The sequence below is a fragment of the Monodon monoceros genome, unplaced genomic scaffold (genome assembly GCF_005190385.1).
Source record: "Monodon monoceros isolate NGI ecotype Baffin Bay Population unplaced genomic scaffold, NGI_Narwhal_1 Super_Scaffold_6, whole genome shotgun sequence".
In the NCBI taxonomy this organism is placed as follows: domain Eukaryota; kingdom Metazoa; phylum Chordata; class Mammalia; order Artiodactyla; family Monodontidae; genus Monodon; species Monodon monoceros.
In genome coordinates this window covers 75,528,483-75,554,729 of record NW_021703783.1, presented here as the reverse complement: position 1 = coordinate 75,554,729, position 26,247 = coordinate 75,528,483, and the positions used below count along the sequence as shown (strand labels likewise).

At 36.8% G+C, this 26,247-nt stretch overlaps 1 protein-coding gene across 1 annotated transcript; it reads left to right on the top strand.

Annotated features, from left to right (window-relative positions):
- USP44 (ubiquitin specific peptidase 44) lies at nucleotides 1-25,325 on the top strand. The gene is made up of 6 exons (XM_029204137.1): nucleotides 1-65; nucleotides 11,120-12,611; nucleotides 15,807-16,002; nucleotides 18,434-18,542; nucleotides 22,510-22,715; nucleotides 23,558-25,325. Exons 2-6 carry the CDS (start codon nucleotides 11,190-11,192, stop codon nucleotides 23,755-23,757), a joined length of 2,133 nt encoding a protein of 710 aa, XP_029059970.1. The 5' UTR covers nucleotides 1-65; nucleotides 11,120-11,189; the 3' UTR covers nucleotides 23,758-25,325.
- Nucleotides 25,326-26,247: the final 922 nt, after the last annotated feature.

Sequence of the window (26,247 nt, the reverse complement as noted above, 5' to 3'; positions counted from 1 at the left end):
CACCGGGGAGCGGGGAAGTGGGGCGCGGGAGATGAGCGCTAAGATGGCCGCTCCGGCTCGGGCTGGTGAGTGTGCGTGAGAGGCGCGCGCGGCTGCGGCGGTTGGCGGAGCGAGGCTCCCTGCTGGAGCAGAGATGCGACGGGAGCCCCCAGGGCCGGGAGGCACTTAGCGGCGTTTTCCCGCCGCGCAGGGCGCAGGGGTCCTGAGGGAGGAAGAGGGGGCTGCCGACGGACTGAGGGGAGCGAGCCTAGGGGCGCGTGGAGGAGGAGGTGGCGGCAGCGGCGGCGGGTCCGGCGAATTTAGAATTGGCGCCTCTGGGAAGTTAAGATGGGTCGAGCGATGCCCTGGCTGGTGCCGGCACCTCGTGAGTCCCCAGAGATGCTGCCAGGAGCGGCGTCCCCTGTGGCCAGGGGTACCACGTAGCCACCCTGCGCTCGGCTGGGGGCGGGGGACGAGTTGGGAGAAGGGGCAAAATTTGGGGGACTTGAGGGGCTGCAGAGGGGGAGTTGTGCCCCGACCCGCGTGCCGGACGGAGCTTGGAGGAGATGTAATCGCGAATCTGATCGCGTATCTGATGCGGGCTGGGGCGCTCTGTAGAGCTGACACTGTCGAGATAAAACCGCATCCTCCTCCTGGCTCTGAGTGCCGCCAAGTGATGCGCGAAGCGCCCCTGGGATGCTTTGGAAGGGCGGTTCTAGTCCTCCATTTAGAAGGAATGTCTTGCCTTCCCTCCATTGATCGGGTCCCGGCACTGCCAGCACCTGCTGCCACTTAGAGACACTTGGGATTTTTGAATACCAGCTTTCTAAACCATTCCCGCTGGCCTTCGGGGAAGGAATGCTAATAGGCTAAACTTATTTGGGGGGCATAAAGAAATGTGTCAGCATAGGGAGAAGAAAATGACTGCTCAAGTTTACGAAATAGTAGGACTCGTCCTCTCCCCCACCCCCGCAATAAAAAAGAAAGTGAAACATGGTAATTGTTTCGACTTCAAGTTTGAGCTGTTGTAAATTCTACTGGTAACTGGATAATTTCTTGCAGTTTTAATTTTGGAAGTTAAAAAATAAGCAAGCCTTGAGAGAGCCGCTTTATCCTCAAACCCCCGCTCCCCATTTTTAAGCCTTGTCAGATCCTGCGAGTAACGGGGTTGTGAAATTAGCATAGAAATACGACTTTCAGGCCCTGCACTTGAATTCCTTATTATCTGTTAAGTAGCTGCCTGTGGGGTAAAAGTAGGGGGGTGGTAATGTTGGGCCTGGAATTCCATTTTGAGTTGTCTTTAATACCAGCTTTAGGTATAAACAAGGAAAAAGAATTGGCTGTTCACTGTGATCAAATTAGGAAAGCCAAGCATAAGTTAAGCACATGTTCATAGAATATTTCATAATCACAGTGAGATTCAGTACTTAGTTGTCTTGAAAGAGATGAACACTTTGTATTCTTGGAACCCTAAACTTTTTAACCTTAATTTAGTGTCTCAGGCCATTTGAAAGAGATTTAATACATTTTGTCTCATTTAGCCTCTCTCCCCCGAACTGCCATTTCTCTAGCTTTTTGTGTCCTAGCCATTAATTTTGCAATGGGTAGCAGATTTTTCATTCCAGTATTTACCATTGTAGACTATTCATATTGAAATTTAGACACATTCTGATATTGAACAGAGAGTTCAATACATATACATGGTAGAAAGTTGAAGTGTTTTGACTGGTTTGATTGTGCATAAGTCTTATTTGTCGTTGAAAACATTAATGTCCCACATTTTTTTTAAGCTTAAAAAAATGTAAGTGATTGGTGAATCCATGTTTAGTGTAATATACAATGATAAACTTTTTGGAATATTTAAAATGGGAAATCCGTTGAAGATTTGGGTTAAATGTTTGAAGTATATTGTTTCTACCCAATTGTCTTTACCTCCCTTTTTCACATATTTTTTTTCTTGCACTCCAAAAAGAAAGAAATAAGGTATCATATATACCTCTACCAAACTTTTCCTCTACACACTTGAATCTTACTGAGTGTTATAGCATTGGTAGTACATAAGAGGATTTTCTGCTTGTTGGATTGTTTGAAGGCAGAGTCTGATTGTATTTTATTTGTAACCCTAGCACCTGACTTACTGCTTAACATGGAGGAAAAACCTCTGTAAATGTTCGCTCAATTGGGTTTTTGGATCATACAGAAGTACAGGGAAAGGCAACATTTTGGCATCTTGGTAGCAGAAAAAAACATGCTTTGAAGTTTTCTCCCTCCTGGCAATGTTAGCCAGAAGGAACATTGCCAGATTCTAATGGAGTTGTCTAGTTGAGGGAGATTAGAGAGAGGCTGAGAGCATGGGCTTAGGAGTCTAATCAAGATAGGAAATGTATGCCCAATCATTTCCTGAATTCAGTAATGGGGACAGTTTTGCCATTAGGCCCAGCCCAAACAGGTGACAAGTAACTAAAATATAAAAGGATTCTACCAATACTGGCTTCTGACCAAGATTACTATAAGAAGTACAATTGATTTTTCATAGCACTTTCAGACATCATAAACACTTTATTATAAGAAATTCATTTTTAATGGAGTTTTACATGCCATAGAAAACTAATTTATAGTGCAAGAATATACTTGTTAGGCCAAGTCATATATGTACTAGAATAACAGTCTGGCCATTTCCCACAAAGTATTTGAGCTCAATTTACTAGACCCATGGTAGAATGGTCAATCTTTTTATGAATGTTTCCCCTATTGTTATGAAGTTAGCTGCAGTGGGTTGATGTAATGATAAATATTTTGGAACAAAATTGCCTGTGAATGAAATACTTGTAAGTGGTGGTGGGTGAGGAAATCAAATAATCTGGCAGCAGAACTTGCTTTTCCTTAGATGGTCAACTAGATACAATCTCTGTGCCTCAGGAGAGGCATGCTAAGACTTGAAGAAGGCCCAGGGAAAGAGTATCCTTTATTGTTTAATGAGTTTCAAGCAAGATCCGGGTAATTATAGATTCTAGATCTCTAGAGGAAGAAAGAATAACCAGAGCCTTTCTAAGGATAAAGGAAAGGAAATACATCATGATTGACAAGGAGAGGTGCCAAAACACATAATAGGCATAATAGCATACCTAAGACGGAGCAGAGGGAGTTAGAGAGCCCATTGTGTTTATTCATTCAATAATTTGTTCATTCAAAAATATTGAATCCCTTTATATGTACCAGGCACTATGCTTGACCCTTGGCATTTTATAAACATCTCTTAAGAGAACAGGGTGCTATGGTGGTTCCGTGAAATAAATGGAAAATTGAAAACTGCTTATAAGGAGTGGGTAAGGTTTGCCCTAATTACTGTGGATAGTTATTTTCATTCTTATCCAAATGCATGTAGGGATTGTGGTGGTTAGTAATTCCTAAGGCCTACTTCCTATTGAAATTGCCATTTCCTCCTATCTTTTATCATGGAAAATAACAAATCTTCCTACTTTTAATAGCTTCTAGAGGATCTGTTTAGGTTATTTGGTATTGTTAAAAGAAAAATAAGTTTTGTTACAAAAATTATCTTTGTTAAATAAAGGTTCAACATATGCCATCCCTCTTAGGAAGTCTCGGGAGAATTTTCTTTAATGAGATAAAGATGGTTACTGTGACAATTTTATTTAAATATTCTACTTTATGCCCAGTGGTACATGTTTTTTTCTTCAATAAGTATATAATTTATATAAGTATTTATATAAAATGTGCATACCCATTTCCTATGAAACAAGAGTTCATATCCCAGTTATGAAATGTTTAAAAAATTGAACTTATTCACCATGTGGTCATTGGTATATAAAAACATTTTAACAAAAGATGTGTGGGAAATGGCTGGTCATAGATAAAAGTAGAAAAGTACATATTGTGCCACAATTTGAAAACTCTTACATGCCATGTTCAGGAGTTTGAATTTATCATGTGGTCTTATAAGAGTTTTAAACAATCCTTTGATAGTTGTAAAAACTGTGCCTATAAGACACACTAGGCATTATATAAAATGTAAATCTTATATGATGATTATTTGACTAAGTATAAACTATGAAAGAGGGAAGTTTCTTAATAGAGCATGATGATGTTATATTAGTGACTATTCAGATTTTAAAATACTCTTTCTAGAAATGTATATTAGCCATTTCCCTCATTTTATGTCACTTTTTAAAATAGTAATTTAGTTTGGCTATTTTTGTGTTTGTTTTTCATGGTAACTTCCAGACTTCCATAAAAACATTTTTAATGAGAAAAATCTGAAAACTATGCTACTAATTGCACTGATGAGAAAATCTAAATTACTTTCATATAACTGATCTGTGGTACCTAACCTCTTGTAGTTTCTATGCTTTCTTTCTAAGTGTTTTCTAAAGAAACTGAGGTGGAAAGTGAGTGGTCACCTGAGAAAGATCATTATGTTAAAGATAACTAAAAGTTTATAGTGGATTGTTCATTTTCGAAGTAAAAAATTAGTTACCCTTCTAATTTTTCAGTGATTCTTATAGCTTTTAGTAATACTTATATTTGGAGCACAAATATTTATTTAAAGGGTCACTACATGTCATACCAAAATTTAAAATACCCCAATTAGGGTTGGGGAAGTATTTCTCAGTCTGCTTTTGTGTAAGATCTATTTTGGGCATCTGGAAGCACGTAGGATGGGACAAGACACATGGTAGGCTTCGGTTAAGAACAGAGGAAGTAGGATAATGACATCACAAACTATCAGGAAACTGCCTTAGCTGGGCAAAACGGCCACTTGGTTAAGAGGAGGGGACAGTTTTGGTCACTGGTGATCAATGACTTTCTATTCTTAACCACTGATTTAAAAGACACAAAGAAAACTGAAGTGGGCCTGCAGTTAATACTAGTTGACTGTGCCAAGAATTTGGTAGCCTGAAACAGTATGGCTATAGAACCTAGAGGATCTTCATAAAGCCCTTACCTTTTCTTATTAAGGAGATAAAAGATGCTTGAGTAGTCCCTCCCTTACCACAGGGAACCTACCCAGCAGGTAGTTGGCAGAGTAAGGATGTGCACACAGATAAACCCAAGGATTCACATTTGGCACAATTCAAGCCTTTTAGGAAGTTAGGAGGGAAGAAGATTTTCTTAACTAGAAATACTTTATGAAGGAGTTGGGCCTTGGAGGATAGATAAAATTTTTTAAAGGTGGAAGTGAGGGAATGAGGAAGATGAGTTCAGGAAATGAACTGGAGATTATTCCTTTTGTCTGGAGTGCTCATGACAGAGGGGTAATAAGATGAGACGAAGAAGATAGGCTGGAATCTGGAGAATTTTGAAAGCACGACTGTCAAATGTAAAGTATTTTTTTATTGCAGTATTTGAAAAACTGTGATTTAGTGATTTGTTTAGTGATTTGTGACCAGCATTTTCTTTTTAAATGAAATAGAATAGGAAATATCAGAATACATTATTTTTATAAGGATTGTTTGTGAAACTTTTGCTCCAGGTATGTGTGTTACATGTATACACACATTTACTGGAACCTGATGTAAAGTTTCTAAAGGAGTCTTAGTCGAAGTTAGAAATCCACTGCTTTACTTGACTATGAGGAACAGAGGATTTTAAGTACAAGCATTAAAGGCTCAAAGCAAACTTGAAGATTAATTTGGCAGGATAGTACTATGAAGGAAAGCGAGAGTCCGGATGATGAGAGACCAGTTTGGAGGTTACTGCTGTGCTTCAGAATGATTTGTCCATAATGAGAATGATAGTTCTGGAAATGGAAAGGAATCAAGACTTGGGGAATGATAACCCTACTATATATGACAAATTGAATGTTCGCATGGAAAAGATGGGAGGGAGGAATCAAAAAAAAAGTGTAAGATTTGTAGCCTGGGTACTTGAATGATAATACAGTATCTTTAATAAGAGAATATTGGAAAAGCTAATTCTGTGAAGGCAAGATGTATAGGTAAGCTGAGTTGAAGTGTGCCTGGCACTGGTTCAGAAGGGCTAGGTCTGAAGATAAAGACTTGGTAGATGGCTATCTACATCTGACCATTGAACCTCTGCTGGTAGAAAGGGTTCATTACAAGAAGAGGTTTGAAGAGCCATTAAAATAGATTTTACAGAGTCCTCACTGTGTGATAAGTATAAGCAGTTTTGTGCTGTCGAACCGTAACAAGTTAAATATTTTACCTGTAATCTTATTTGATGTTTGTGTGGATATAAACCTTTGACTATAAATACCATATCTAATAAGATCTTACGTTTTATTTCTCTTCTAGTCATTTTAGCTTTCTATTTTATAATTGCTTTAATGGTATGCTAACTCTGTAAAATAATTAGGTTTCAACAAGTCAAATACAATTATTTTGTAAACTTTAGAGATTTGCTGAAGGGAATTGTAAAAATAAAGATGCTTGCTCATTTATATGGCATGAAAAGTTTGAGTAGCTTGAATGGTTTTCTTTGAACAAATTAAAATTTTTATTGTCTTTAAGCAGTGAAGAATGACAGAGCGAAGCTTTCAGAATATTTATAAATCCATCTGTATTTAAAATAAAGATAGCATATCTGGTTTTAAAAAAAGCCATTTCATAGCTGTTAAGTGAAATTTAAAGTGTGAAACTTTTTTAAAATATGAGAAATGATATAGGTAATTTTAATCTTTATATATAGATTTCATTCAAAACATCTTGACTATTTGTATATTGCTATTATATATAGATACAGGTAATATTTTACCAGAATCTACATGTGGGGGGTACAAAAATATTTTGTTAACTCTCTATAAAATGAATATACTGCCCCAAATCACTTATCCTATCTGCTGGAGCCAAACAGATCTAATATACAGCTTCTCAGCAGTGGATTAGCAAATGAAAAGAAGTGCTCTGAACCCAGTAGAGGAAAATAGGAAGTGTCAAGAAATACTCCCATCCCCCTTTCTTCTCTTCCAAGCTTGTAGATCTTTGTGTGACGAGGCCCCTTTGGGGTACGCTAGTAACTGTCTCCGAGCTGTGGCCAGGCTTTTAGATCTTTGTGTGACCAGGCCCCTTTGGGGTACTCTAGTAACTGTCTCTGAGCTGTGGCCAGGCTTTTAGATCTTTGTGTGACCAGGCCCCTTTGGGGTACTCTAGTAACTGTCTCTGAGCTGTGGCTCCAGGCAGCAGAGCAAACTGGAGGTCTCTGGTGGCAGCAGGCTGGCTCTCTAGCTCCTTCATTCTTCCCTGCCCTTCGCTTGGTCGTCCACCCCCTACTGGTTTCTTTCATAAATAGACTGAGCAAGTGGGCCCCCTACTCTAAAATATTAATCTCATGATCTGTCATTCCACCATTCTGGTTTCACTTCTTTGGATTTTTAAAAAGATTTTATCTGAAAGATCGCCTTTTAAAATGCAAATACCCCTGGGAGAGGTCTGACCTTAGTCCTCAGCTAACATCTTAATTATCAGTTAGTACCTAAGTTTGCCTTAGTACACATTTGCCTGAGAAGAACCCCTGGCTAAAAGTGATAAAACTAGAGGGAAGCTAGCATTTATAATATTAATATTAATAAATAGTAGTAGTAGTAGTAATACTATTATTATTATTATTGGCAGGTAAGATGTACTAAGGGCCATGTTATTAAGTGCCAGGAATTGTTGTAAGTGCTTTACAAATATAAATTTCCCTAATTCCCTCATCAACCCTATTGATGTTATTACTACTGTTATTTTACAGATAAGAAAACTGAGGTATGTGGAACATAAATAATTGTCTATGTCACGTAATAAATGCAGCCGAGCGTTAGACTCAGGCATTTGGATTCCTTAGGTCTGTTGTGCTGTGAGACCTCTTCCCTGCTATATTGCCTCTCCGAGAGATGGCATCTGATCAACATTTCACCCTTTTTACAATTTTGCATCAAATGGAATTATGCTATTTGATTATAGGCCACTTCCTGTTGAAGGTCAGGGGCCTTGCCATCATCTAAATAGATTTTTTAGTAACAACTGTAACAAAATAGGAAAATTCCTTATAACTAAGGGAATGTATTTGCAGGATATAGAGAAGAAGGAAGTAAAGAGACTAGTCTATAATCTAACACTATCTTTCCTATTTAAAACTTATTTTGGGGAATTTAAAAATATGGATTAATAAAATAATTTGTAGTCCTAGTACCCCGAGATAACCCAAAAATGAATGAATGAATATATATATATATACATATACACATACATATATGTGTGTGTGTGTGTATATATATATATATATATATATTCTTTCTAGGTTTTTTTTCTTTTGAGCCTTATTTTCTGAATGTTGTGCAAGGTGTCAACTCATAGCATACCACCTCTTTAAAATTTTAGAATGAAATAATTTCCCTTGAGTATAAATAAACAGCATTTCCCACTTCATCTCTACGAGAAGTTGAACTAATAATTATTGTCTGTGACTTGCCAGAAACAAATGTTTAACTAAATTATCTCTGTGTTCTTTATATGATCCTTTTTAAGTAAAAGTAGATAGAAGAGAACTCTAGATTCTTCACTTAATCACCATATTGAGTCAGTTCTTTCAACCAGTGTTTGGTCAGCACTAATCTACCTCTACTCCTGTCTTTGCTACAGCTTTAATTTCCTTGTAATATCTGGAGCAGTAGGGTCTCCTTTAATTACTCATCCCTCCTCTAGATCTGCCGTTCAGATCCCTCTGTAACCTACATATCTGATTGTGTCATTCTCCTTTATAGAATTCTTCAGTGGCTTCTTATTGCTGGTATGCCCTGGAAGCAGGATTTGAGGATGACTGGGGCAGGGAATTCTCCAGGTCCCAAGTAGCAGTTTAAAAGGGGAGTTTGGGATGTATGCTTGTTCCAGATGGCCACATCCCATGACTCTGCTGACTCCACATAATGAGGGCCAGGCAGGGGCCCTCTAACATGTCAGGTCTGGGCCCTCATTGTCTGGGTCTAAAGGCAGAGTGTGCTGCTGCTGTGTGGACAGTAAACTTTTGGTGGCAGCAAGGATCAAAGCTGGTAGACCATTTAGGAGCCTAATTGCAGTAATCCACTTGATTGTGGCTTGGTCCAGGGTGGTGGCAGTAGAGATAATAAGTAATCAGATTCTAGATATATTTTGAAGGTAGAGCCAAACATTCTTCCTAAAGGATTGATGTGGGGAGAGAGAAAGAGAGGAGACAAGTATGATTCCAAGATTATTAACCTCAGTACCTGGAAGGATTTAGGGTAATGGAGCATATTAATCACTGATGTCTTACTTTTGCCATTAGCAGCTATTGTTGAATGCTAGTTCTAATAAAATACTATATTTGACCAGATTTTGGGCCTCAGGAAATTTTGAGGGAAGAGAAGTGAAGTGTGTGAAGTTGTGAGGGCTGGGGCTGGCAGTCTTAAATCTTTATTCAGCAAACCCTGTATTTAAGAGTTAAGAAATTGGTGGTGGGCAGGAGTATCTCTGATTGCTAGGAGATTTTACAAAAAAGAGGTGGGAAAAACCAAAAATCAACTTTACCTTTGCAGTTTTCTTAGGGCCTTGGGCAGCATCTGCAAGTAACATTGAAATTCATATTGTCTTGCTGTCCTAAAAAATGTAAAGCATTGATCATGCTACACACAATGTTGTGAGTGCTCTGTATCTAGGTCCTCAGCTGCAACCTAAAATTTGTGTTCAATTTATGTTAATGAAGAAAATGTTTTGTGATTCCCTACTTTTTAACTAGATTTCGTTTCACTCTTTTTAGGTTCAGGTAGCAGATGTGTTTCTTTAACTGATAAAGGAACAAGTTTCTGGGTCAGAATCACATTTGTTTTATTATGTTAAGTTTCTTTGGTGTGTGGGGTTTTTTGTTTTTGTTTTTGTTTTTTTACGGTATGCGGGCCTCTCACTGTTGTGGCCTCTCCCGTTACGGAGCACAGGCTCCGGACGCGCAGGCTCAGCGGCCATGGCTCATGGGCCCAGCCGCTCTGCGGCATGTGGGATCCTCCTGGACCGGGGGCACGAACCTGTTTCCCCCGCATCGGCAGGCGGACTCTCAACCACTGCGCCACCAGGGAAGCCCTGTGGGTTTGTTTTTTGAAATAAGCTTCTAATTTCAGATAATGCTTAGCCTGCCAGAATGTAGAAGTTCATTATATTGCCACTCACTTCATATTTTTCCTCTTTTTTCTTAATTTGCTTATACATCCTTGCACATTCCTGAGAGTCTATTCAAATACAAAGACAGAATGGGAGAATGCTTTTCTCTTTCCTTAAGGCAAACTGTCAAGTCTATCAAATCAAGAGTCTATCATCGTTACAGAGCCATGAATTAAAGGTCATTATTGATTTACTACTGGAAAGCCAAATTTTAAATGGTAGTTAATTAGAATATTTAGTATTTTTATTTAGTATTATTTAAATAAATAGAATGTAATATTGATTTGTTCACTATAGCTATGTGTAGATATTTATTGTTTCCTGAGCATTTATATATCTCACAAAATATCTGAGCATACTATGTGCCAGATATTTTGTTATCTCAGTCCTTCAACAATTCTGTGAAGGTGGTATGATTTTCCCTGTTTTACAGATGAAGTTTAGAGAAGTTAGAATATTTGATCAAATCAGACATATAAACAGTATGTGGCAGAGGTAGCTTCAAACCTAAGTTCTTCTACTTCAAAACCCATGCTTTTAACTATGATTATATTTTAGTAACTCCACTTAGGGCTCTCAGAATATAGACACTAATGAGATGTATTTGGGTCTTGCCAGTCCCAATTTTTAAGAAAATGAATATTTTTGTAAACTGCCTTCAGACTATTGGATAAAAGGGGATGTGAAAAGGGATTGCTACCCATTCTTTACCAGTAGATGGTGGCATAAAATTAAAAACAAAGTTTTTAAAAGGAACCATCAGAGAAAGTTAGGTGATGTGTGTGTGCTTTCAGAGCAAGGTGGATGAAAGATTAGTGAAGTCTAGAGTAAATGAAAAGTGAGAACTGCCTATGATATTATGACAGGCAGCCCAAGTACTGGGAGGAGAGAGAGCAATTTTATTAAATTATTCCTGGAAAAATAAAATAATTCCTGGAAAAAATACCTTGTGAAAAAGAAAAATATTGGCTTTTTGTTTTTCTTTTATTAAAAATTTACATTGTTCTGCTTAGTTTTCAGATGCTTCAAATGTTATGAACAGAGACTTGTTTGGATTATGTGTTTCTCAGCTAGACTAAATAAATGCTAACAATGGATAAGTGCAAACACATTGGGCAGTTGCGGCTTGCTCAAGACCATTCCATCCTCAACCCTCAGAAATGGCATTGTGTGGACTGCAATACAACTGAGTCTATTTGGGCTTGCCTTAGCTGTTCCCATGTGGCCTGTGGAAGATATATTGAAGAACATGCACTCAGGCACTTTCAAGAAAGCAGTCATCCTGTTGCATTGGAGGTGAACGAGATGTATGTTTTTTGTTACCTTTGTGATGATTATGTTCTTAATGATAATGCAATTGGAGACCTGAAGTTACTACGAAGTACATTAAGTGCAATCAAAAGTCAAAATTATCACTGCACCACTCGTAGTGGAAGGGTTTTACGGTCTATGGGTACAAGTGATGATTCTTACTTCTTACATGATGGCACCCAATCTCTGCTTCAAAATGAAGATCAAATGTATACTGCTCTTTGGCACAGGAGAAGGATACTAATGGGTAAAATCTTTCGAACTTGGTTTGAACAGTCACCCACTGGAAGAAGAAGGCAAGAACAATTTCAGGAAAAAATAGCAAAAAGAGAAGTGAAGAAAAGACGGCAAGAATTAGAGTATCAAGTTAAAGCAGAATTGGAAAGTATGCCTCCAAGAAAGAGTTTACGTTTGCAAGGTCTAGCTGAGTCCACCAGAGTAGAAATAGTTCATGTTCAAGTACCACTGCAAGCCTCAGCATCACCAGCAAAAGATAAAGTAGTATCTACCTCAGAAGATGTAAGACTAAAAGAAGCCAGTGACTCCTCTGTTAAACGAAGACCAATAGTAACTCCTGGTGTAACAGGATTGAGAAATTTGGGAAATACTTGCTATATGAATTCTGTTCTTCAAGTGTTAAGTCATTTACTTATTTTTCGACAATGTTTTTTAAAACTTGATCTGAACCAATGGCTAGCTGTGACAGCTAGTGATAAAACAAGGTCATCTTATAAGCATCCTCCAATCACAGATACAGTATATCAAATGAATGAATGCCAAGAAAAAGAAACATGCTCTGTTCGCCCCAGACATCCGAGTTTATCATCAGGACTAAGCGGTGGAGCATCAAAGAGTAGAAAGATGGAACTTATTCAGCCAAGGGAGCCAAGTTCACAATACATTTCTCTCTGTCATGAATTGCATACTTTGTTCCAAGTCATGTGGTCTGGAAAGTGGGCCTTGGTCTCACCATTTGCTATGCTACACTCAGTATGGAGACTAATTCCTGCTTTTCGTGGTTATGCCCAACAAGATGCTCAGGAATTTCTTTGTGAGCTTTTGGATAAAATACAACATGAACTAGAGACAACTGGTACCAGGTTACCAGCTCTTATCCCCACTTCTCAAAGGAAACTTATCAAGCAGGTTCTGAATGTTGTAAATAACATCTTTCATGGACAACTTCTTAGTCAGGTATGGATTTTTAAAAATCTTATTTTCATCTTGGGGAATTCATAAAGTGAAGCCTAAAAAATGCATATTCTCTGTATATCGAGTATGTTAGCACTAGTACTGTTGTCAGGTCAAAATTGGTCACTTTTACAATGTATGAAGAAGTCAGCTCACTCTTATAGTTGCTTCCTTCATGAATCATTGGAAGTAGTTTTACATCCATGGTATTAAAGCTTTTTGATGGGGAGAGGGAATCAGGAAACAGAGCTTCTTAGGTTAATGATATTGCATTCGTTCTCTGAGGGATTGAGAAGAGTTTAATCCCACAAGGAACAGATTTGAAGATACTTTTTTTGCGATGCGCAGGCCTCTCACTGTTGTGGTCTCTCCCGTTGCGGAGCACAGGCCCCGTACGTGCAGGCTCAGTGGCCATGGCTCACGGGCCCAGCCGCTCCGCGGCATGTGAGATCTTCCTGGACCAGGGCACGAACCCGTGTCCCCTGCATCGGCAGGCGGACTCTCAACCACTGCGCCACCAGGGAAGCCCTGAAGATACTTTTGTACTGGGAATGGATTTGGTGTACACTTGAGAAATTTCAGGGACCAAGGAGTAGCCCTGGAGGATTTCCTATAGAACCAAAGGGGGCAAGGTTTGAAAACTTTAACAAGTAGGTAGCAAAATTTTAAGGTAAATAAATGTGATTTCATCTAGAAATATCCTAAATGGTTTTCCTTTATTTTAATTACACCCACAAAAATTTCCCTTGTGAAAGTCACAAAACCAGAATCTTCCATCTAATTAATGATTCTCTAGAATGAGTGGACTTGTTGGTAGACTATTACTAGACATCGGCTCTCTACTTTTCCAGAGCATAGAGCTTTAAAAAAAGTTTATTCAAAATTGAGTTATTTATAGTGAAGTGGATGGACCTAGAGTCTGTCATACAGAGTGAAGTAAGTCAATATGCATATGGCTGATTCGCTTTGTTGTGCAACAGAAACTAACACAGTATTGTGAAGTAATTATACTCCAATAAAGATCTATTAAAAAGTTTATTTGCAAGAGGGATGAGATATGGGGATATATGTATATGTATAGCTGATTCACTTTGTTATAAAGCAGAAACGAACACACCACTGTATAGCAATTATACTCCAATAAAGATGTTTAAAAAAAAAGTTTATTTTTTAACTGAGGCAATTAGGCCCCTATACACATGCTTCTGTTTCTCAGTTCAACTTTCATGGTAATGATACCACCTTTTGTTTTTATAGCATACTTTTCTGGAATGTAGTTTAAATATTTCAAATGTATTTCTTAGGGAATATCTATGAAGTTTATTTCCCTTCATATTTCAGAAATGTATAGATTCTACATTGTGTCAATTAGCACATAAGAGTTGTGCTTCTTGTGTTGCATGCAATTTTATTTTTCCACTATCTTTCTCTGCCATTTTTAACTTTTTATGCAAAAGTTAAAATACACAATTATAAAGAAAATAATATATACCGTATAGAAAATCTATATGGTATAGTAAATCTATGCAGAAGAAAAATCATCCCTTAGTACTATAACTCCACATAACCCACACATAAAAATATTTTGGTATATTTCCATCTAGGTTTTTTTTTTTTCTTCTGAATATTTATACATATTTTTCCCACTAATTGTATGGTCATGTTGAATTTACCTGCTTTTTTTCACTTTTTCATTTAATAATGTAAGGATTTTTCATAGTCATCAAAATATTTGATCATTCTTTTCACAACATTTCAGTGTCCATCATATGTATATACCATAATTTATTTAATCATTTCCATATTGTTGACTTGTAAACTGTTTCCAGACATCATTATAATGTCATGATCAATTAATATGGTTTTTCTAATGATTTCCTTAGGACAGAGTCCTAGAAGTAGAATTACTTTGTCAAAGATTAGGACTTTTGATACTTGGCTGCAAATTTCTTTCCAGAAAGTTGCCATTTTATATTTTGAATAGTGCAAGAGTGGTTATGTGCTTGTTTTTTCCTTTATGGATGAATTTTGAAACTAATAAAAATTGTTGTGCTAGCATTTTGCTTTCTTCGTTTCAATGTGTAATAAACACTTAGGAAACTGGTCATCTCAGGAGATTCAGAGGTTGGAATGCCCCGCCCCGCCCCACCCCCACACCAAATTCAAGAAACTGTTCTCAAAAGGTCAGACCATGGTCCTAGTGAGTTCCCAAACTAAACACCAGGAGTATTATTTTCTTTGTGTCATTGTGTTAAATCTAAAATCTACATTAAAATTGGCCTCTTTATTTTTTTGTTTGTTCCAGGAATATAGCTTTTATGAAAGAGTTTAGTGATATTTCGTATCATGTGTGGATTTTTAGATCTACAGAGTCTGTCTTCAGTTATGGGCAGTGTTTGTTGGCATTAAATCCTGCTGAATGCTTTACTGAAATTATTATTCTTTCCTTTTCCAGTTACTCTGTTTCCTACATAAGTTGTTAGAAAGGCCTCATATTCTGTATGGTTCCTATATTTTGATGAGGATTTTAATGTAGTGATGTTTGCTTTAAGTGGGAGTATTTATATTATATGTATAATATTTATATTATATGTATATTTATGTTATATGTACTATCCTTTGAAATTATCAGTTGGTAAGGCTTCAAAATATATACTAAATATACCATATATAAAAATATACGATATTTTAAAATCTGTATATAAAAATATACTAGTAGTATTTTACTTGTATCATGGTTAAGAGGTTATAGGGATTTGGGGAGAGAAAATCAATCAGTGAAAGATGAGGAAGGAAAAGGGGCAAAGAACCTCAAGTCTAATAATCTAAACACATTAAATTAAATTTATATAAATATATATCATATATATTATATATGTATAGACGCACATACACACACACATATATATACACACAATGGGTATATAACTGAGTCCATGGTTTGGTTTTCTACTAAATTCAGACTTGACTAATGCCCTTGGAGCTTTTCGAATGCCTAGCAGTTAAAGCCCATCAATGCATGATGGATTTATGGAAGAAAAAAATTATTCTCTGAAAATAATATAAAACAGATTATTCAGAATTCTGATAGTGCATCTTCAGAAGAAGAGCTAATTTACTGGCAGTGACTTCTAGTGAAAGGAATAAATATTTTGACAGAAGGATTGTAATCTGAGAAACTAATATTTTTATTTGCAGGTTACATGTCTTGCATGTGACAACAAATCAAACACCATAGAACCTTTCTGGGACTTGTCACTGGAATTTCCAGAAAGATACCAATGCAGTGGAAAAGATATTGCTTCCCAGCCATGTCTGGTTACTGAAATGTTGGCCAAATTCACAGAAACCGAAGCTTTAGAAGGAAAAATCTACATATGTGACCAGTGCAATTGTAAGTAGAAGCTGTATATTCTCTTTGCTTTTCTAAGGTTAGCAAAGAGAAACACAAATGAAGGAAGCTGGAATAAATTCCTTTAGTAGCAGGTATAGAAATAAACTGTTAGTTTATCAAAAGAAACTTGGCTGGATAGTTCTACTTTTTAATTGGCATTTGTGAACTATGTGTTTGTTTTCCCTTATTGATGACATTAAAAATGTTTTGATCCTATAGTAAATTATAGAAAGAATTCATAAAATAAAATTTAAATTTAATATGTGAGGGCAGAATAAAGTAGCAAAGGGGAATAGTAAAAGGTAACCATGTTATTTAGTACTGAGTGAAATGTTTGCTTTATGAGTCTTTTTGCTACATCAAAACATTGATATATAGATAATATGTGTGTGTGTGTGTGTGTGTGTGTCTACATACTTATAATAGGAAATAAGACATATAGCTGGACTGCTGCTATGGACTTTGGCTTCATAAAAACAAAAATTTATTCAAAAACCATCTACTGACTGTCTCTTCTATATTAGTAATTGTTCTAGTTGCTGTGGATAGACGTAAGACACTTTCAAGATGCTCACATACCTAATGGAGGAAACAGACAATTAAGATCTACTATGATAAGCTCTCTGATAGAGGCGAGCATAGGAACCCAGCACTGGGGGATGAAATAGCCATTTCAATTAAAGAAGCATCATCCTCCGGGCAACGGTATACAAAACCACATCGGATCTTCTGTGTCTTTATCCAGTTTCTTTATCTTTGTCGATGTGTACATGGCATTTTAGTGTTTATACTTTATATTTGCAGATATTCTCCTTAAGCTCCATGTCTGAAAAAATGATTCTAGGGCTTTAGATACTAAACTTCTAAGGTAATAAAAAGAAACATTGGCTGTTCCAGCATTGAAAAAATGGCACATCAGTTGATAGTATTCTAGAACAACTTATACTAACATTGTTTTCTGTGTGCTGCCTAATATAAAATCTGTTAATTTATAGGAGCCTAAGATTTATAAGGTTAAAAGAAAATAAACCTTTATCAAATTTGTATAGTGAAGTATTTTTTTTCTTGGACATAAATGTGAATGGTCCTAGGTGCTTCCATCACCAAATCTGGGAGTAGAAAGATATGAATAAATGCAGAATATGGCTTTATAACATGTTTGTGTGTGTCTCCTCGGTCCACCAAATAAGGGCCTAAAAGAGCTGCTTTAATTTAATACATAATGGCGAATGTTTAAAATTATAATTCAAGGAGTTAACATCGTTTGTGTAGCTACACTTGGACCATATATTTCTGGATGACAATCCAAAGGTAGGTCTTTGACATTCAGCAGCAGCCCGATACCTGGATCTCAGGGGCATAGACCTGGAGGAAAGGCTTCTGGTAGCAAGAGGAGATGGGTTAGAGGACAGCCTCATGGTGGACTGATTCTACTTCCTACATGAGAAGCAGCTGCTGCTACGGCTGGAGTCGCAGTTGTTGTACAAGTTGAAGGATAGCTCCTGGACATCAAGAGCAAATTTTGGTAGCCAATGGCCCAGCCAGGACAAGGTCCATAGGTGGACCTCTAGAGAAGCAGGGGGGTAAACAAAAAAGAATCCTCATTTCCACTTGTTTAAGATTTGGTACTAAAATAGCAAGATACTGAGGGAGACCTCAGATGCTGAGCTAGTAAAGGCTTGCTTTCTTGGGCAGTGCTGGGGTGGATCCCCAGGAAGCAGGGATGGGTGTTCTTGGAAGGAAGGCCCCATGCCCCCGGGATCCTGATTAGCCTCAAGGAATGAACTGACCATGAAACGTTTTAATTAGACTCAGAGTATATTAAAGTATGTTTAGGGAGAGTTTTAACTTTTCCTGTTAGTTGGCATGGCCAAATCCATTTAAAAATATTATAGCCCAGTATCATTCTGTTGCCTTATTTTCAGGATTATATTAAATCATGTACAGTATATATGGGGGATTGGTTCCAAGAGCGCCCACTTTTATACCAAAATCTACCGATGCTCAAATTCTGTAGTAGGTCATCTGTATCTGCAGATTTCGCATCAGCGGATTCAACCAACTGCGGATGTAAATTTCGATCCATGGTTGAGTCTGTGCATGCGAAACCTGCAGAGGGCCGACTGTACATGTATTGAAAAAAATAATAATCTGCATGTAAGTGGCCCCGTGTAATCCAAGCCTTTATTGTTCAAGAGTCAATGTGCTTATTTGTTTACATGTCTGTATACCTTGACTAGCTCATAAGTTTTGTGTGTTTACATGATTCTAAGTGTCTTGAGGGCAAGGCCATGCCTTTATCTCTAACACAGTAAAATGCCTGTAATGCAGTAGATGTTTAATTGATAATGCATGTCTGAATTATTTTGAGTTTACCCAGCTTTTCCTTGTATCCTTAAATTTGCATCTCATTCTGTCTTTAATATCACAGCAAAGCGTAGAAAGTTTTCCTCAAAACCAGTTGTACTCACAGAAGCCCACAAACAGCTTATGATTTGCCACCTACCTCAGGTTCTCAGACTACATCTCAAACGATTCAGGTTAGTAGTAGAATAAATTTTAATACTTGGCTAGATGACTTATCTACTTGTTGTTTTTTTTTTAAGGGAAAAAAATTCTGTCATTGTCTCTAGCCCTAATCACAGACACCATGTGCAGTAACTCTCCTTGATTACCTTCCCTTGCAGAATGTACTGCTGATCAGCAGACCCCTCGCATTTCGGTCTGCTAGTATCATTCTCCTTGTAAGTCCCTGCTTATAGTGTTTAATCTTCAGCATACTTTAGGTATAAGATTTTTAAGATTAAAAAAAAGTGTTTAAGATTTAAATCTATAACTTGAGAGTATTTGACCCAACTGCTTCACGCTTGGAAAATATTTGAACAATGGTATAGCAGTTCAGTTCCAAGCAGTTAAAAACAAAAACAAAAAGCTTTAGTTTTCAGAAATATATTTAGATAAATTAGTTGGCAAATCTGTTGGTTAATCAAAGCATATGGATTCATACCTTGTAATAACCATGTTAACTTGAGAGTTTATTTTTTCTCTTAAGAAATGAGAAGTTACTTTATGTGCTATGATTTGAAAACTATTGAGATCATGTTTCTTGTACATATTAGTTGTTGCCGGTTTCTTTCTTTTTTAAATTAAAGGAATACATGTTTAAAAAAAATTCAAACATTACAGAAGGTACTGTAAAAGCCCAAACTAAAAGTACCTCTTTCTCTCAGTCCCACTTCCCAGAGATAATCACTGTTAATGGAAATAATTGACTAAAGTTATTTAAGCTGTTAAAAGTACAGTCAGCAGATACCATGTGAGTGTTTTTTAATGCCAGATGTTGTTTCATATTCTTTGGGGAATATAAGGTTGGATTCTTTTCTCAACAAGATTATAATCAGGCATGCCCAGAAATAATGGTGAAGTAGAAATACCAAGTATCACAAACTATATACAAAATGATTTATCAGCGCCTGGGAGGAGGGAGTTAGGCAAAATCTAAACATTCCCAAGGCCTCTCTAATGGCATAGAGGACTTTGTATAATTTAAATCTCAGTTCATATTTCATCTCTTTAGAGGACTTCCCTGACCATCCTATTTAAAAGTAGCACCACCCAACCTTCAGTGTCACGTTACCTACCCTATTTTTGCTTCATGGCAAAAACCAGTATCTGCAATAGTTTATTATTTCTCTCCCCACAAACAGAAACTCAGTAATGACATGGATCTTGTCTTTTTCATTCCTATATTCCAAAGCCTAGAACTGAGTACATAGTAGATGCCCCGAAATATTAAGTGAATGAATGGGGTGTATACAGGAGGAGGACTTTAGCCTGAGAGCAACCTGAACAAAGGTATGAAGGAAGGAAAGGGTATATAACAAAAGTTTAGTGAAAAGTCTGGTGAGACCTGCCATGGTGTGTAAAATCAAGTGGAATGAAAACAGGAAGATTGTTAGGAGGTGAATATTGTTCAGGGCCAGGTAGCATGGAGAGGTGAGAACATGTAAGATTCCATAAAGACAGCATTGAAAGGACTTAAATTTATGGTACTTAAATTGGTACTTAATTGGCTACTATAAATCGTTGAAGAACCTCCTGTTCTTCATAATTGACTCTTTAATCTGCCATTTAAAGCTCACCTTAATTTAAACCTATTTGACCCCCTTCCATCTTCTGCCCAAAACATTTTTGACGCTTCATGCCATATATCTGATTCAGAGACCATTTTTATGCAGCCATTACCACCACATTTCTCTCTTTCCTTTCTCTTCATCTATTCAAAAAGTACTATTGTATTTGCCAGTGTATACAATACATAGGGTATATAAGATAAAAGGGAGAATGGGATTGGGGAGGGGCGCCCAAGAGCTTTTAAGAAGCATAAGAAACAACATTTCTAATACCTTAGAAGCTCCGATGTGTGTGCCTCCTAGTCCTATTCCTGCTCCCTCTCAGAAGTAAACCATTATGAATTCTGGATATACTGTTATCTTTTTATCATTTTACTGTATTTTTATCAGCAGAAAATAATGGGTACCCATCTATTGATAGAAATGAATATTTTTTTTCTTTAATTTTTATTTTATATTGGAGTATAGTTGATTTGCAATGTTGTGCTAGTTTTAGGTGTACAGCAAAGTGATTCAGTTATACATATACATATATCTATTGTTTTTCAGATTCTTTTCCCACATAGGTTATTACAGAGTATTGAGTAGAGTTCCCTGTGCTATATAGTAGGTCCTTGTTGATTATCTATTTTATATATAGTGGTGTGTATAGGTTAATCCCAACCTCCTAATTTCTCCCTCCCCCGTATCTTTCCCCTTTGGTAACAATAAATTTGTTTTCAAAGTCTGTGAGTCTGTTTCTGTTTTGTAAATAAGTTCATTTGTATCATTTTAGATTCCACATGTAAGTGATGTCATATGATTTTTGTCTTTCTCTGACTTCACTTAGTATGATGATCTCTAGGTCCATCCATGTTGCTGCAAATGGCAGAAATGAATATTTTCTAATTAGATAACTTTTTAGCATAATTAAATAATTTAAGGTTTGAATTTTATGGTAAAATAAAAGGGAGATAAGTGAGAATGACAGGAACTTAGGTTAAGCAAGTCCCATTATTTTCCATGCTTCGTCTTCCATCTTTACTAAGATTAAAGGTACACTGGATACAGGATTTTTTTATACATTTAATAGGGAAAGATTGGGATATGACTTCTAGTCCAGCAGATGACATAATTTGCAAGTCTCACCTTTAGTTCCATACCACATTTTACATCATACTAATAAGCATTTTCACATTTTTTTCCTTCATAAAACCTGTCTATATGCCCCTCTCCCTTCTCTACCTCCTGCTGTCTTAACCTCATGTTTTAACACTTTTTTAAAACATTTATTTTTGGCTGCATTGGGTCTTTGTTGCTGCGCACAGGCTTTCTCTAGTTGCGGCGAGAGGGGACTACTCTTCATTGCGGTGCACGGGCTTCTCATAGTGGTGGCTTCTCTTGTTGCGGAGCACGGGCTCTAGGTGCGCGGGCTTCAGTAGTTGTGGCACATGGTCTCAGTAGTTGTGGTTTGCGGGCTCTAGAGCGCAGGCTCAGTAGTTGTGGCACATGGGCTTAGTTGCTCTGCAGCATGTGGGATCTGCCCTGATCAGGGCTCAAACCCGTGTCCCCTGCATTGGCAGGCAGATTCTTAACCCCTGCGCCACCAGGGAAGCCCCAATACTTTAATACTACATTTTCATCTGTCTCTCTTTTGTCTCTGCACCATACCACCCCAAGTTGGATTATAATCTCTTGAAAGAACTAACATATATTACATTATTTTTCTCCTGTAGCACCAATTCATACTATGCATAAGATGAAAACATTGCTTTACATGCATAGACCCCGTACTGGGAAGCATGACCAACAGACTGAGAAACTGACAGTATAGGGACATTATTTGAGTTTTGTCACTAACAGGTGTTATACTGATTTACACACAGGGAAGGGTCACAGTTTCTATTTTTTTAGTATGAAGAGCTCTGAAATGTTCTGAGGAATTAGAGGTGCCTGTTTTGTTTTTTCTCCACCCCTGGCCAAGAAAGGTCCAGGTTATGTCTCCCAGGAACAAACTCTAGGTTCTGGAACATCCTCCTCAAAGTATGGACAAGACAGTAAGAATTAAAAACCCTTTGGTGTGTTGAATTTCTCTCTTCAAAGGGGGAAAATGCCATAGTGCCATATTTTTCTGAAAGTTAATTTTCTTCCTATACTGTCATCTAACTACAGAAGCCAAATAATTTATTTTACAACCTGACTGTACCTGTTTGGTAAATAAGCCTACATTCCTCTATTTATAGCCAACTTTAGCATTGAAAGGATTTTCTATTTACACTATTTATTATATATGATTGTACTCTACGCTGAGGCCTTCTATTATTATGAGTTTGGACCTAGTACGTGGTTATTTTCCCTTGATTTTGTTGATAATTTTACCCTGATTTGTTCGTAGGTGGTCAGGACATAATAACCGAGAGAAGATTGGTGTTCATGTTGGCTTTGAAGAAATCTTAAACATGGAGCCCTATTGCTGCAGGGAATCCCTGAAATCCCTCAGACCAGAATGTTTTATCTATGATTTATCTGCTGTAGTAATGCACCACGGGAAAGGATTTGGCTCAGGACACTACACTGCCTACTGTTATAATTCCGAAGGAGGTAGAGACGAGAAAAAGTATTTTATCTTGGGTTAAACTTTTGGAAGCCAGAGTTCAGGCTTTCAGGGTTTCTAAACTGACCACTAAGTAATCTTAAGCAAAGCCACTTGACTTCTGTTTTCTTTCAAGAAGAATGCTTCTGCAGTATTGTTCATAAAAAACAGGGGGTTTTGTGCAGAAAATGGGATATTTTATGCAGGATTGTGGTAGTTTTGACTTATAAGAGCTGAAGGGATAAAATAGTAAGGATGGTCTCAGTAATTAAAGGTCAGAGAGTGCTAAAGGCACACTTCCAAGAGCAGATCCTCTGTTTTAACTGGTTTAATTCAGTTACTTTCGTTAAAGAACAAAGCATCTAACGAACTGGCAGATCACAGATATTTGGAACAAACTTTGAGTTCAAGTTCTAACATATAAAACTTTTACCTACTGCCTCCATGAACCTTAGAAAAAAGAGGTATGGACAAAAGGCCCCAAATAACCCATGAAGGCAATTAATTTAACACTACCATGAGTTGTACACTATTTGCTTTACAGTATAATTATCAGCAAAGCATGAACTGGTAAGATTATACCAGGAATTAAAGCTAGTGTCAAGTGAACCAATCGGTCAGATTCTGTAACTTCAAATTACTTCTAGGATAAAGGTAGATAATTCCAGAGTAACATACTGCCCAAGCTGTATTTCTAATTTAAAGAAATAAATTGGCTAGACTATTATTTTCCCTTTGAAAAAAGCTTAGCTCTCACTGAAACTGTCTTTAAATCCATGTTTTCATTTATACTAGAAACTTCTAAAGTTCCTTTGTAAACATTAAGATGTATTTCTGTGCTTCACTCTAGGGTTCTGGGTACACTGCAATGATTCCAAGCTAAGCATGTGCACTATGGATGAAGTATGCAAGGCCCAAGCTTATATCTTGTTTTATACCCAGCGAGTTACTGAGAATGGACATTCTAAACTCTTGCCTCCAGAACTCCTGTCTGGTAGCCAACATCCCAATGAAGAAGCTGATGCCTCTTCTAATGAAATCCTTAGCTGATCCAAAGACAGTGGGGCTTTCTTCTTGTGATTTGTATATATACTTTTTAAAAGGGCTGACTTAATTTTGAGCTTCATTGTTTTTATTTTTACTTACTAATCAGTGCACACTATGTTTACATATTTTGTATCTAACTACAACAAATCTTTTTTACAGAGGAAGTTAGCATAAGTATATGTGTATCAATGTCAGCAGGTAACTAAACGTTTTTCAAGTACTTGGGAGTTTTAAACTTTTAGTGTTTACCTCAGACTGGTGTTACCTCTTTTATATTTCGATGTCTTAATTGGCTCAGATCATGAATTTGTGCAATCTTCTACTGAAGAAGTTCAGGTGGCATCATTTTATACATTTCTTATTTATCTTTTATAGCTATTTTCTATACAAATTCTTATCAGACAGAATATTAGACTTTTTTCACTAATAGTCTTACCAAAAAAAAAAAAAAAGGCATTTCTTTCAGATTTGTATACTGAAGTCACCTTTGCCCTCTAAAGGGAGTTAAACTACTACAAAGTGAAATATCAAGGTATCACTTAAATACTCACTGATCACACTCATTAATATTCCTGAGGCTTTGTGTGTTACAGGGCTCAGAACAGACATTATTTTGGTTATTGGAACTTCCTTTTTTCAAAAATTTATTAAGTTTTAATAATTGTTCTTTATTTGGCATAGTCAAACTGTATACAAATGAAGATGACAGCTTTATAAATAGCATGTTTAAATGACTTCAGTACTATGGACATGAAAACAATGCTGGCCGAGATTTATAATGATTGTCTGGCAGTAAATAGGTTTGTCCAGATTCTAATAAAGCAGTCATAAAAAAACTGAATGTAGCAAACAGTATATTATGATATAATACAAGTACAGTTCAACTTGGATATGAGTTCATTTTATATATTTAACATTAGATCTCTTAAAGCTTTGTACTATATTGTATCTTGAAATTTTTAGTTTAAAGGGATAAAAATAAGTCGAGGAGAAAAAATTGCATAGGACACACAAGATATTGGCATCTGGGCAAAATATTCAGTATCTCATTTTTCTAAATAACTAAAGCCTGGATTAAGTTACTCTTGCTAGGATTATGTGAATACTAAGAGCCTCTTAGATATTCAAACACTGGGCCCTGACTTTTTTAAAATTAAAAAAAATTAACTTGCATTTTATTAAAAATATAGTATGTAATACTCTTTGCTCTTCCCTAACAACCTTATTAGATCTCTTTAAAGTCCTACAGCTGCTAATTTAATTTTATTCAGAAAGATGAGAATCCATTAACCTCTATAGAAGAGCTATGTAATATCTTAGCTAAGTGTTAACCACTGGAAGATGATTTATCTTTTTTCTCAAGTGGGTTTTGCTTGCAGGTTGAAATCATTTCAGGCAGCTGATAGTGAAGTGCAATGAGAATTTATCACTGAACAAATCATTCATGCCAAAACTACAGCTCGAGTATTAAATGGCTAAGGTTTAAAATCATTCATCTATTAAATACCTATGCAAGTTGTTACCTCAACTGTTAACATTATTATACCTCATTAAAGATTTACTGTGGTCAAGATACCTGAGTCTAGCGTTTCTTAATGTCAAGGATTACTTTATACTTAAACTGCTACACCTTTTAGTACCTAATTTTAGTGGAACAGTTAAAAACAACTCTGGAAGCTATGTTGTTTACAATGGTATAGTTGCTTGTTTCAGTATTACTTCAATGTAAATACATACGAGAAAGTAGTAAGTGACTTAGCCCTTTACTTTTTAAATCCTTAAAACTAAAACCTATGGGGGAGGCTCTGTGTCTCTGAAGTCGAGGAAGGGGGTACATGGGAACTCTGTACTTTATGCTCAGTTTTGCTACAAACCTAAAACTGATCTAAAAAAATGAAGGCTATTAAAATAAAACTAAAACCTAGTCAATGAACAGAAACTTATATTTCTTACAGTACATCTCATTGTGGACTTACACATTCTGCTAAGTTGATCTAACAAAAAACAACGTGTTTTGGTTGTAAAATAATTTACTAAAGGCACTATTGTTAAACATCAAGCTAATAATTTGTTACCAATAAGGTACATCATTGTAAACATGACAAAATGATTTCAAGAGATACATGGCTAGTAGGTGAACAATACAATTTTTAAGTAACAGCTTTCCTATTTACAAGATCATATCCCTTGCCATTCCGGGGCATGCAGTGATGCCACTGCTCCCAAATTGGGAAGGGAGCTTCAAGCTTATAATTGGTTTGAGATCACTACTGCTAAAGAGGTTTTACAAAGCTACAAATTCTTGACTCAATTCGAAAGTTCTTGGGTTTAGAAATCAAGATACTTTACACCTCCCACCAAAGCACATCAGAAAGGTATGGACTCAAAACCCCAAAAGAGCTAGCTGGAGGGCACAAGCCCTGTAACATGTCCAGGCGTGAACTGGTGAGCTCTGCCACTTGCACATCATCAGAGTAAATGGAGAGATTATTC

Excerpts from the sequence above, each read along its gene's own strand:
- USP44 (XM_029204137.1), top strand. The coding sequence starts at position 11,190 with ATGCTAACAATGGATAAGTGCAAACACATTGGGCAGTTGCGGCTTGCT. Across the intron at positions 12,612-15,806 it reads ATGGACAACTTCTTAGTCAG|GTTACATGTCTTGCATGTGA; the intron begins GTATGGATTTTT and ends TTTTATTTGCAG. Across the intron at positions 16,003-18,433 it reads CATATGTGACCAGTGCAATT|CAAAGCGTAGAAAGTTTTCC; the intron begins GTAAGTAGAAGC and ends TTAATATCACAG.